At 50.3% G+C, this 13,204-nt stretch overlaps 1 protein-coding gene across 1 annotated transcript; it reads left to right on the forward strand.

Moving 5' to 3' along the window:
• The first annotated feature begins 3,586 nt into the window (after positions 1-3,586).
• PPP1R3G (protein phosphatase 1 regulatory subunit 3G) lies at positions 3,587-5,270 on the forward strand. The gene has a single exon (XM_044258304.1). The coding sequence runs from the start codon at positions 3,601-3,603 to the stop codon at positions 4,660-4,662; it is 1,062 nt and encodes a 353-aa protein (XP_044114239.1). The 5' UTR covers positions 3,587-3,600; the 3' UTR covers positions 4,663-5,270.
• The last annotated feature ends 7,934 nt before the right edge of the window (positions 5,271-13,204 follow it).

Below are 13,204 nucleotides of genomic sequence, written 5' to 3' on the forward strand. Positions count from 1 at the left end.
TAGGCCAAGGAGCTTATATCTCACTTTAGCAAAGGGTGATAAATTGTGGATAAGTGACAGAGGAAAAGGTGCTTGGGCTTCTAGGGGGCAGTAATTGTGGGAAGGTAAATATAAGGGGGAAACAAATGGAAGACAAAGGTTATTTAGTCAGGTTTATGTAGGTTACACGGTTTACTAAGTTAATGTAGCCTTAAATCAGTATCATCGCCAGGGTCATGTCTGGTGATGAAGAGAGGGAACCGCATGTAGAAGTGGATAGTTATTATGTTACTTTTACAAAGGGAAAATTATGCCCTACTTTTAGGCAAAAAGGGAAAAAACAGAGATCTTGAGCCGGCTGTCTTTGATCAGTTCCTCAAAATAATCCTTATGATGAAGTGGCATATTTGCAATAGTGCATTCTTATCCCCTTCACCTGAGTTCTGTGAACCATTCTGGTGGATTACTGAACCCAAAAGGAGAGACTGTGGGAACGCCCAAATTAGTACTTGACTGGCCCTAAGTGTGGTGGCCTGGGGACACCATGTGTGGCTGGCATCTGAAAGAGGGCAGCCTCACAGGAGGGAGCCCTTTAACCCCACAGGATCTGATACTACCTCCAGGTGGCTATAATCAGACTTCTGTTACTGGAGACCCAGGTGGTACCAAAAAGAACAGAATCTACTAAGCTCAAAATGCCCAAAACGGGATTCATGATCTCGCCCTCCCTCCATCCTTCTCCTTGGTGGTCCCCAGCCCCAGGGACTGCGACCACTTCTAGTAACCGCTCCTGTCCAAATCCTCAAGGCACCTCCACCCCTCCCACTTCTCCCATATGGGTCCATAAGCATACTGTGCTGGTTTCACTCCTAAATAGCTCTCAGATATGTCTACCGCACCACCGTCACCACTACTCTTGTCCTAGGGATGATCACCTTTCCCTTGAAAGATGTCAATAGTTTCCTAACAGATTCGTCCATATTGCCTCTATCCCTCACAGTCTGCTCATCAACCTGTTTCCACAATGAGCTTTCAAAACTTAAATCTGGTTAGTCACACCTCTGATTCAAAACCCTTCAGTGGTTTCTCATTGCTCAAGGTCCTGTGTGGCTGGCCCCTTCCTACCCCTGCGTCCTCAGCCCTCCGCCCTTGGGCCACGCAGTCTTCTTTCAGCCTCTCCCTATTCCCTCCCATGTGGGGCCTTGTGTGGGCTGAAATGTCCCCTCAGGGCCACTCCCCTTCCTCCCGGAGGCCTCCCTGACCAGGCTGCATCCTTCACAGCATCTGCTAGAGTGGCTGAGTCTGTATTTGTATGGAGTTCTGGTTAATGTTGGTCTCCTCCAATACATTGAGGGCTCCTTGAGGGTGGAGTCCTCTAACATTTTCACCAAAGAGTAGAGTGACATGGCTGGACCCAGGCCCTGCACAACCTTGAGAATGATGCCTCCTTAGGTCCCAGTCCTTGAGCACCTCACCTTCTCCCTTCCCTGTCCCACAGTGGGCACATGCTCTGAGAGGATCACCACAGCCTCAAAATCTCTTTGAAATCCTATTTCTATCTTCCAAATAGTTTGCAATTTTGTGTTTAGCTCCATAATACATAAATGTTTACTTAAATGTAAAAATAATGTCTTCTTCCTCAAATCTTAGAATTGGTCCAGAAGGCACACCAGGATACCTGGTGCCTCTCGGAAGCTCCCAAGTTGACATGCAATTATGGTATTCTATATTGGGTATAGTAGGACCTACCGTTCCAGCAAGAGGAAGGCAGAGCCCCTTCCTCATGAACACCATCTCCAGCCGTGGCTTCCTAACAATGGGAGAAATCTTTCTTCTTAATCATCGGGGTTCAAATGTCACCACACCTAGCTGTGAGGCCTGGGCAACGAACAATCTTTCTATGCCTTCATGTCCCATTTGTAGAGTAGAGATGATGGTCTGAGAATAAGATGGCGCTAGAGGAGTCAGTTCAAACGAGCCCTGTTAATGGATGGGTGCTCCAGGAATATGAACCATTAGTATGACTACTCACTACTTTCTGCTTGCCCCCTCACCAAAATGCCTAAGGTGCTGGCCCCTTTTAATTCCCCTTCAAATTCTGCCAGACAATAAGGTGTTTTAGTTACAATGCCTCAGGTAAATGACTTGGGTAGGCTGGCTTCTTTCCTTCCTTTCTTCCTTCTTTTCATTCCCTCCTTCCTTCTTTTCTTCCCTTCCTTCCTCTTTCCTCCGTCCTTCCTTCTTTTCTTTCCTTCCTTCCTCCCTCTCTCTTTCTTTTCCTGAAATACTGGATCTACGTCTAAAAACGCCAGAATCCCTAGGTTTTTACACAAGGAACCCCACAGGTTCACACGGGTTTAGACGGAACTCCCAAAAGGCAGACCCTAGAGCCCAGCGTCGTATGTTAGAGACACTTTAAGAAACACCGACCCCCGCGTGGGGCCCAGGACCGTTTTCACAACTCCAGGGGACCCTGACGCGCGCTCATGTTTGAGAACCACTAACTCCAACCAAGGTAAAGTCAGCCTGAAATACAAAACCGGACAAAACCAACCCCAAAAGCCCACTATCGAAAGTCTCCCCGGGGCCCCCGCCTGCGCTCGGTCGGCCGAGCCCCGGGTCGGCCGCCTCGCAGCCCCAGAGCGCGCCTGGGCCCCTCGCGGCGGCGGGGAGAGGCTGTGAGCGCGGCGCGGCGTCGGTCCCGCGGGGCCCCCAATCCTCGGCCCCGAGCGCGGCGGGCGGGACCGGGGAGGGGAGGAGTGGGGACGTGCGCCCGGGACCCGCGCTAATGGCCTCCGGCAGCTCCCGGCGCAGGCCCGCGTCCACTCAGCGCCGCCCGGCCCCGTCCCCGCCCCGGCCTCGGCCCCAGCCCCCCGGGCGCCGCGACCGCGGGAGCGCCGAGGCGAGCGCGCCGGGCCGGGGCTGGCTGGCGAGCGGGACTGGAGCCAGGGCGCCCTGAAGTTTGGGAAGGAAGGCAGGAAGAGAAAGCGAAGGAGGCGCGCTCAGTCCGCGGCCCGCCGCCTCCCGGCTCCCCCTCAGGGCAGCTTCCTTAATTGCGCGCCTGCCCCGCGGACTTCCTGGGCCGATGCGACCGCCGGGAGGAGACCGCTCCGCGACCCGCCCGAGGGCAGACCCGCCAGGCGCCGGGGGCTGACTGCACGGGCAGGAGGAAGGCGGTCGGCGTCCGCGTCCGCAAGAGCAGCGCGCCAGTTCACCCCAGGAGCTCCGGAGGCAGGACGGACGCGGAGTGGGCGCGAGGGAAGAAGGGGGGGGGCCCGACTGCCAGAGGCCGTCTCTCACCTTCTGCCCGAGCCTTCCGCAAACCCGCCCAGTAGCTCCGGCCCGCGCCGCCCCGCTTCCAGGTGTTCCCACGGCTCGCACCTCCCCGCCCCGGGCCCTCCCCCGCTGCAGGCAGGTTCAATCCCCAGAGCCGGCCCCACGCCCGCATCCTCCTCCCACTCCGGCCCCGGCCGCCGCCGCTAAAACCCGAGGCTCCCGGGTAGGGACTGCCTTGTCCTCTCGGGCCCGGGGCGGGCTCTGCGCGCTCCTGCAAAGACCCAAGGTGTTAAGTCTCCAGGGGAGCCCTGAGCGGGGGGACGCGACCCGAAGCCAGGCGACGTCATGGAGCCCCAGGGGACGCTAAGTTTGGAGAAGCAGGGACCAGCGCTCTTGGCAGAGCCCCCGCCGGCCGAGGGGCTGCCCGCCCCGGCTGTCCTCTGTGCGGGGAGTGGTGGGGACGGCGGCGGCGGCGGCTCCTCGGAGGCCCCGAGCCCGGACGCTGAGCCCTTGTCCGCGGAGGAAGAGGCTGCCCCCCGGGAGCAGGAGGAGCCGTGGGAGTGCCGCCGCCGCCTCCCGCGTTCCTTCTCGCTGCCCGCGGACCCGATCTTGGAGGCGGCCAAGTTGCTGCAGCAGCGACAGCAGCTTGGCCTGGGACTGGACCCGCAGGGCGGCGAGGGGGCCGAGGGCGTGCCGCACAGCCCCGGCGGCTGCTGCGCCAAGTGCAAGAAGCGGGTGCAGTTCGCCGACGCGCTGGGGCTGAACCTGGCCAGCGTGAAGCACTTCAGCGAGGCGGAGGAGCCGCAGGTGCCTCCCGCCGTGCTCTCCCGCCTCCGCAGCTTCCCCATGCGCGCCCAAGACCTAGAGCAGCTCCCCGGCCTCCTGGCCGCGGCGGCAGCGGCCGTGCCCCTCTCCCCGCCACCTCTCCGGCTTCGGCCTCTTTTCGAGCTTCCCGGGCCGGGCGCCGCTGCCGAGCGCCTGCGGCGGCAGCGCGTGTGCCTGGAGCGCGTGCAGTGCTCGGCGCCCTCGGGCGCAGAGGTGACGGGCTCTGGCCGGGTGCTCGGCTGCCCCGGGCCGAGAACCGTGGCGGTGCGCTACACCTTCACCGAGTGGCGCTCCTTTTTGGACGTGCCGGCTGAGCTACGGCCCGAGCCGGCGGAGCCACAGCCGGCAGAGGCGTCGTCGGGGGAGCCCGCGGACGCCGGGGAGGAGCCGGGAGCCGAGCGCTTCCACTTCTCGCTTTGCCTGCCCCCGGGTCTACAGCCCCAGGAGGGGGAAGACGCGGAGGCGCCGGGAGCCGCGGTCCACTTCGCCGTCTGCTACCGCTGCGCCCAGGGCGAGTTCTGGGACAACAACGCGGGGGCCAACTACACGCTGCGCTATGTGCGCCCTTCCGACGCGCTCTGAGCCCTAGGCCGGGGCCCAGGCAGCGAGGTGACCTGCCGGGACGTCTTTGTGAGCACCGTGCACCAGGGAAGGAGAGGAGGGAGCCGCTCCGCTGTAAACTTTCACCAGGACAGATCCTTGGAGCAAGCATCGTGAGCCCGGGCAACACACCCAACCTCCCCGGCCCGTTTTCTCCTAGCTTAGGCCTCCCTAGGCTGCTTCTAGAATTCTCGCCCTGCGCCAGAACGCGAAGAAATTCTTGACCGAGCCGTAGCTTCCTTCAAGAAAAAGGTCCTGACCCCTGTGCACAGCTGTAAGACCTTGGGATTTGTTCTCAACTGTAGACCCCGTGTTTTAGCCTTTGCAGCTTGCTGGAGACGCCTCGGTTCTCAGGGAAAGGACAGCCATCCTGCCTCGTCGTGCCTGCCGAGAGAAGGCGCAGGACCCGGGGCGGTCGCCGGAGCCTTCACCTAGGGTCCTGTTTCTCTGTGAAAACCGAGTGGGGCCTTGGCTGGGCTGTCCTTTTCTTTTAACTGGGATCTGGGGGATGTTTGCACAGTCTGGACGTTGTTTACTGGGTCCCTGTGTACACATGTCCTTTAAAAAATAAAGGCCACTTGCACACCCTTTCTCGCTGTATTTTCTCTTCCAGCTCCTGTGGGGTTGGGGAGGTCTTGATCTTCCTCAGCTCATCGTGCTGGCCCGTTAACAATAATTAAACAACAGGTTTTCCAGGTTGTTCTTCTTCAATCTTTCCTCTCTGGAGAGGGCCAGATTTCCGGTTCGGGGCAAAAAACATTCTTTAAAACGTTTTGTAGAAAGCTTCTGTTCCCTGCCAAAAGAAGGTGCTTAGTGAGTTGAAAGAGCAGAGTAGTCTGGTCTGCTTGCTGTAAGCTGCAGGGTCGCTGACCCTCAAACCCCTTGGTGTAGGCAGAGCTCAGAATAGCTTAGCCGCTGAACTTCTCTGGGCCTTTAGCAGCAGGGCAGAGAAGCTGGGCTCTCAGGGCTGGGTGATAGGGGGTGGGCAGAGGGGAAATGGACAGGTGTCTTTCTGTCCCCACTGGGAGCCCCAGTGGGTACTGATGACCTGACAGATGGTGAAGCGTGCCCAGCGAGTACATCAGAACCAGATAGGGGCTCTGCAGGCTGGCCTTCTTCACGCACCTGCTGATGGCCATGGGTGCCAGGATGAAGTGCCCTTGCGGTAGCAGGACAGGTGAGCATGCTGGGTGAGGGCCTGATCTTTCCCCACACCTTGTTTCTCCTTTGGTAGTTTTTCTTTCGTTTTCATAGTTCCCAGCACATGTACAATCAATGCATTTTGCAGTGGTAATCTTTAAGAAAGATGGTTTCTACTGGTGCTCTACTCTACCAGAGTAGGCATAGCACAACCCATGGGCCTAATTCAGCTTGAAGTCTCTTCTTATAGACCCTGAGAGCTGAGAATGATTCTCGAGTTTTTAAACAGCTAGAAAAACTCAAAAGAAGAATACTGTTCTGCGACACATTAGAATTGTATGAAATTCAAATTTCAGTGTCTGTAAATAAAGCTTTATTGGAACACAAGCCGTGCACATTCATTTACATATAATCTCCGACTGCTTTCCTGCTACAAGAGCAAAGTTGAGTAGGTGCAACAAAGACCATATGGCAAAAGCTAAAATATTTACTATCCGGTCCTTTATAGAAAGTTTGCCGGCTCCTGCTCTAGAGAACTATTTTTTAACACTATATGCTGAGAGCTACACTTAATAAAGCAGCTACACTTTTAGTAAGGTTTGCCATTTGAAATTAACCCCTGTTGTTGAGAAGTGATACTGTTTACATTACTTTCAGTAATCTTGGTTAGAATAAACACTAAGATGCCAAATGCACAATTATTACTGTACAGGGGAGGAGAATCTACTTGTCTTCTTTCATCTAAGAAATAATAATAAATTATTACAGCTGAAATATGGCATCATTTCCATTATTACAGCTGAATGGACATCATAGGAACTGCCGGATGCTTCCATGCTTCAAAATGAGATCTCTTAAGCCACAACAATATTTAATTTAACTTCTGGTTTGGAGACATCGCTTTTGACTATAACAGAATATTTGCCAGAGGTAATTCATTGGTTTGGGGAAAATATTTAAATAATTATTAGCAGAAAGCCATCAGAAGCTAATACATTATAATTTACACTCGGAGTAAAGCAGACTAAAAAATAGCCACGTCTATGAAATAATAACACTTAGTTCCCATCTAGTTATAAAAAACTTTATAACAAGGGGCGCCTGGGTGGCTCAGTGGGTTAAGCCGCTGCCTTCGGCTCAGGTCATGATCTCAGGGTCCTGGGATGGAGTCCCACATCGGGCTCTCTGCTCGGCAGGGAGCCTGCTTCCCTCTCTCTCTCTGCCTGCCTCTCCATCTACTTGTGATTTCTGTCAAATAAATACATAAAATCTTTAAAAAAAAACTTTATAACAGTAAAAATAAGCAATGTTTAGAATTACATCATTTTTCTGTTACAAAAATAAGCAATGTCCCTTTTTGGGTTCGATATACTATTTCTTTTTTTAAAAGTGCATTATTGGGGCACCTGGGTGACTCAGTGGGTTAAGCCTCTGCCTTTGGCTCAGGTCATGATCTCGGGGTTCTGGGATCGAGTCCCATGTCAGGTTCTTTGCTCAGCAGGGAGCCTGCTTCCCTTCCTCTCTCTCTGCCTTCCTCTCTGCCTACTTGGGATCTCTCTCTCTGTGTCAAATAAATAAATAAAACAAAATAAAAAATTTATTAAAAAGTGCATTATTGCATAATAATACTTAGATAAATGTATTTTGTATTTTTCTTATGTGTTTAGGAACACATTTTAGCTGAAAAGTATTGATGGTGTGTGTAGCCTCCGGCACAGTTTGACATACTAGCTCCTATGATAATTGCGCATTATTTTGGATTGTTTGGGGTTATTTAAAATTACACAAGGATGAAATTAGGAGCCCAATATCATGATCAAAATAGAGATCCCCTTGTCTGGCATTCTTTAAAACGGTAACCCTTCAAATCTAGAATAAAAGAAGAAATGGGTTCTAAAGAAGTGTGAAGTGCAAATTTTCTATTCTTTAAAAAAAAATTATTGACTTTCAAAAATGTATTTTGGAATTCAAGCAATTAATTTTAGAAGTACTTATTTCATAATATAACGAATGCCAAATGTGGCTTTTAGGTGAGGAAATCTGGCTTTGCTGTCTCACAAATCGTGGAGAATAGCTTTTCTAAGGTCCAGAATTCTGTGGAATATTTGGAACAGCCCAGTCGTGTGCATGCGGATATAGCCTTTCGAAGTGCTGGGCAATCTTCTCAATGTCTATTTTATTTTATAAAGTGCTAACTTTTCATCCTAGACTGATAGCAAACATTTTGTAAAGAAACTAAGGAAGTTAAATAGATTTTGATTTTGAAAAGGCAGTTTTAGAGGAAGGGGCAATAATCACGAGGCAAGGGAAATATTTAAGAGTATATTTCCCGAATGGAATGAAAACTCACACACTCATCATCTCCCAAAGCAAAATTCCAAAATTTATTGTTTTTTGGCAGGAATATTTACCTCAACTCGAGGAAGTGGGGGTCAGTCTGGTTGAAATGTAACAGCTAAAATATCTTGCCCCGCTCTAATGAGACTCACTTCTGCTCAGCTCATTTAATGATGTTGACCTCCACCAGAGAGGTTCCAGTCTCTTCTTTATGGGCATGTGAGCGCATGGGTCACTGGGTCAGGGCATGTTGAATGAAGCATGTGTCTTTTTTTTTTTTTTTTTAATTTTAAAGGTTTTATTTATTTATTTGTCAAGGAGAGAGAGCACAAGCAGGAGGAACAGGAGGCAGAGGGAGAAGCAGGCTCCCCGCTGAGCAAGGATCTGGTTGCCGCACTGAACCCCAGGACCCTGGGATTATGACCTGAGCCAAAGGCAGGTCATGACTGAGCCACCTGGGCATCCCAAAGCCTGTGTCCTTACCTGAAGAGTTTCAGAAACAGTGGCAGGAAACATGACAGTTTATAGGGAACAGAGTTTCCCCCTTACACCCCCAGGCGTACGAAGACTTCCCTTAGGGAGGTCAGGATCCTGCTCCAGGGAGTGGGTGCTGGGGGGCAAGAAGTCTACGGAGTTTTGGGGGGCCCTGAGGCACCACTGTTCAGGGACAGCTTTCCTGCAGCGCTTGCGGGGGGTGGGGGGACAGTTGTCATCCGAAAACCAAGGCTGCAGAGGCGGGGCATCTTTCTCTCAACCGGGGAAGAAAGCAGGCGCCCAGGGGGCTTTCGGTCTAACCTCACCCTCACCTGCTGTGCCCTTCCTTCTGCCCTGCCTGGGGCTGAGGACTTCCCTGGTGACGTGGTGGTTCCTGAGCTCGTTCACCTGTCAGCTCACAGCAAAGCAGAGCCTTCTGCTCCTTTCATTTTGGGGAGTCGTAGTGTTCGTCTCTGTACGTTATCTCACGAGTTCCCCATATTGCTGCTTTCCAACACAGCGGGTGTGCATATTTTAGTAGGACACGTTCTTCCATTCCCTGACTCAGTCGTGTTCCTTAGGAGCGTGTGGCTTGGAGCCACTTGGAGTAGTGTGATCTGCATCACATGCGCTTTGTCAGGAGGGCAAGGAACAGCCTTTCGGGAGGAAACGGGATGCTTTCCTTTTCTGCGGCATCATGGCACTGAATCAAATGTGTATTTTTGATTCACGCAAGGGAGCACGGGTTTGTAGGTTAAAGACAGCCCCGTGACGTGTGGGAACTTAATAAGCAACCCTGACAAACAGTGAGCTGTTTGCAGTCCAGCCTTTGCACAGCCAATCCCCGTGAAACCAGGGCCGGGAAGGTCTTTCCAGAGATCTGCCATGTGCTGGATGCAGCCACAGGGGCAAAGGGCTGGGAGCAGGGTGGAAACTGACAGTCCCGGCTCAGCCCAGTGACCCTGGCTTTCCCTCGGCAGAGCAGTCCTGGCCATCCTGTAGATAACAGGCGGAGCCTGAAACCCGCTGGGAGAGGCCAACCCAGATTTCTCTTCCCACTGCATAATAGACACAGTCCGCTAGGTGATCTGCCATGTTTTCATGTTCCTCTTCCGACCCTCTTTAGCTGATCAGGGAGACTACCGGAAGGCAGCCCTAAGTGGTCCTTGAATCCTCCAAGGTATTCGGAACTAAATAATGAGCTTAATAACTTTGGCTCATTAGGATTTATGCTTTCTCGAATCTTTCGGATAGACTTTGTATTTGCATTTTGTGGAGTCTAGTTTTTTGACCTTGGCTGTCTCTGTGGGGACAGATCTTGGCAAGGAGAGAACAGAGTCACATTTCAGCTGAATATCGGTTTTTGAGATGGCGAAGATCAAGGGCTTACTTTTAAGATGTGCTGGTGAGATTTGCTAGTGAATCTAATAGAATACTTTAAGTCATGAGTTCAGAGCCAGTTCAACCGGGAAATCGACATATCTACAAACATCTCTGGTAAAGCAAAGGTATTTTAGACTCACACACAGATATTTAGAGAAATTAGACCAGTATAATTTCTCCTCGATTGCATTTACTCATCCCATTCTTTTTGTTGGCATCGCTCGGGTCCTTTGAAATTTGCTACCTGAGGTCATTTCCCGAGAAGAGTCAACAGCATCCTAATGTGTCCTGAAATGGGAAATTCTGTCTGAAAATCTGAATTGAGTAAAGATGGAAAACAGGTAGATTTTGTGAACTAAGCTTGAAACATTTAATCTCTAAGTTGAAAAATTCATGAGCACATCCTACAGATGGCTTTTCTGTAAATAGCTACACACGTGTAAGGGTGAAGAAGCTTTTACTCCACCAGACGAGGCGTTTATGATCGCAGGAGACTAATAATTCTTCAAGGGGCCCCCTTGCAGTGCTCTCTAGAGGACATGTCCTTTCTGCTCCTTCCTCGACATCTTTCGGTTAAATATCCTTATTGTCAGGAGGCTGTTCTTGCGCAGTGAAACAGGTTACACATTTTTGGAGAGAGTTAGGTTTTTTTCTAATTTTACATTATTTAAAAAGAAATGTGAGTTTATATTCAGTACGGCTTAGAATAGTCTAGAACATTCCATTTGCATATTCCTGTCTGGTTAAGGAGCAAACTGTGTTTTTAGGCACAGATTTTAGGCATGTTGCTGAGCTCCCAAGTGGGGCTCAATCTCAGTACCTCCAAATCAGGACTTGAACCAAAGGCAGCTGCTTAGCCACCTGAGCCACACAGGTGCCCCAGGCATGTTGTTTTTGATATTACGTTTTTCAGCCAGAAAAATCCCAAAGCTGATGTGTCACTTATATCACAATTAAATTCAGACCCCAAGATTAGTGAGGTCTATTGTTTTAGGATCATAAGTCTAGACATCAAATTGAGTTTGAAGGTCCCTGAGATATCCATACATTGATATAAATGGATAATTGTGGAAATAAATGGATGTTAAGTGGCAGACAAGTCCTTAACAGTGAAATACAGGACATATTCTTTTGCGAATAATAATAATCAATTTTTTTGCCAAAATAAATAACAGTAATAACAGTACCTATTTAGAAAGTTTTGCGAGTAACCCCTTTGTCCCCCATTTCCCCAAATCTGAACTAGAGGTTGCTTCTGTTCCTTGATCCTGTGTTACTTGGGACTTTGCTATTTACCATAAAGTCATTAAAAATAAATTTATGTATTGGTACAATACATGCCCAGAGACACTAGTTTTCTGGCAGAGGAAACAACAGGTTCAAAAAGTAAAAGGGTCGCCTGGGTGGCTCAGTTGGTTAAGTGTCTGTCTTTAGCTCAGGTCATGCATGATCCCAGGGTCCTGAGATCGAGTCCCGCATTGGGCTCCTTGCTCTGTGGGGAGCCTGCTTCTCCCTTTGCCTGCTGCTCCCCCTGCTTGTGTGATCTCTCTTTGACAAATAAATAAAATCTCAAAAAAAAAAATAGTTGTAAAAGCGTTGAATTCTGAGGATCAGTCCTGTCCTGCCTGGCACTGCCTACCACGGCCGAGAGCCCCGAGAAGGTGGAGGGGATGAAGCTCCTGTCTTGGGTCTCAGGCTTGGACCACGGCTTGTCCCCTCCCAACCCCGGCAGGCTCTGTCTGGAGCAGGCAGAAGCAGCGTGGTGATGGCCACTGTGAGGTGAAAGGCATAGCTTTTTGAACCTTGGCTTTTGACGCTCCAGTTGGTTCAGAAGCTCTTACAAATGGAGTCTTCACGATCCAGAGAATCATGTGACAGCCAAGGGCTTCTAAAATGATTCAGCAACATTCTCTGTAGGAGCTGGCATAAGACGCAATGGCAGATGCCTGGGGTACGTGATCTGTTATGTGATGGCAGAGGTTTGGGGCTGTGGGCAGGGAGACCCAGCTGCGTGTGCAATGGCACCCTCTGTGAGGAAAGATGGACTTGGGTTTCGTGCGTCAGCCCCGAGCCCAATGTTGTTAAGGTTGACTGTCCCTGGGTTGTCACTGACCCACCCAAGTCATTTCTCCGAAGTCTAAAATGCCACGTAGCTTAAGTAGGTGTGTGTCCGGAGTTCCCAAGCTTTCTAGGGATACTGCCTGTGAAGGGCTCTGACTTGCCATGGGAAGTTGACAGGTTCCTAGCCCCATATGGGGGCAGGGGTCAGTTCTCAGAGCCAGGGAAAAAGAACCATCAACTTTGATTGGCCAGGGTCTGCCCTCTTTAGCTGAAACAAGATGGTGCCCAATGCACCTGTCTTAGTCAGACAGCAGCTGCAAGAATGGGCCACTATTTCAGAAAGTAGATTGTTATGTGATTCCATAGAACTTTTTTTTTTTTTTTACAGTTCTAATAATGGGAGAGAAAATAACCTCATCAGTCTCTAAAGATTTGCTTGAGAAATGTGCGCCGTGGGATGTTGGGGATGAGTAACAGGTTTCTGTGAATGTGATTTTTGTTAATGTTTATTTAAACAGAGAAGTGTAGTCAAGACACAACTTCATCTTTCTCTCTGATTTTTTAAAGGATAGTGCTATTTTTGTAGTTTGAAAATGTCTTTTAAATTCTGAGGATTTAAAACGAAATTGTTTGCTATGTTTATTTTTCTATATGTGGTACGTCTAAAAAATGCTGAACCCAAAGTTGTATTTTGAATAAAGAATGTAAAGCAATTTGGTACTTTAAAAGCCATCATGGAGTCTGGAAACATTTTTGGTGGTCACTACTGGGACTAGAGGTGCTGTTGCTTTGACAAGGCACAGGACAGCACTCCCCCAGAATAATTCTCTGGCCTAAATCCCCACTGCAGAGGTTGGAAAACTCTGAGCTCAGGGTACCTGGGTGGCTCAGTTGGTTAAGTATCTGCCTTCACCTCAGGTCATGATCTCAGGGTCCTGGGATCGAGCCCTGCATCGGGCTCTCTGTTCAGCAAGGAGCCTGCTTCCCCTTCTCTCTCTGCCTGCCTCTCTGCCTGCTTGTGATCTCTCTCTCTCTCTCTCTGTCAAATAAATAAATAAAATCTTTTAAAAAAAGACTTTAATGTAGAAGATATTAGTACTAGGGAAAGCTGTGCAAGAGATACAGGAGA

The sequence above is a fragment of the Neovison vison genome, chromosome 1 (genome assembly GCF_020171115.1).
Source record: "Neovison vison isolate M4711 chromosome 1, ASM_NN_V1, whole genome shotgun sequence".
Taxonomy (NCBI): domain Eukaryota; kingdom Metazoa; phylum Chordata; class Mammalia; order Carnivora; family Mustelidae; genus Neogale; species Neogale vison.

Excerpts from the sequence above, each read along its gene's own strand:
- PPP1R3G (XM_044258304.1), top strand. The coding sequence starts at position 3,601 with ATGGAGCCCCAGGGGACGCTAAGTTTGGAGAAGCAGGGACCAGCGCTC.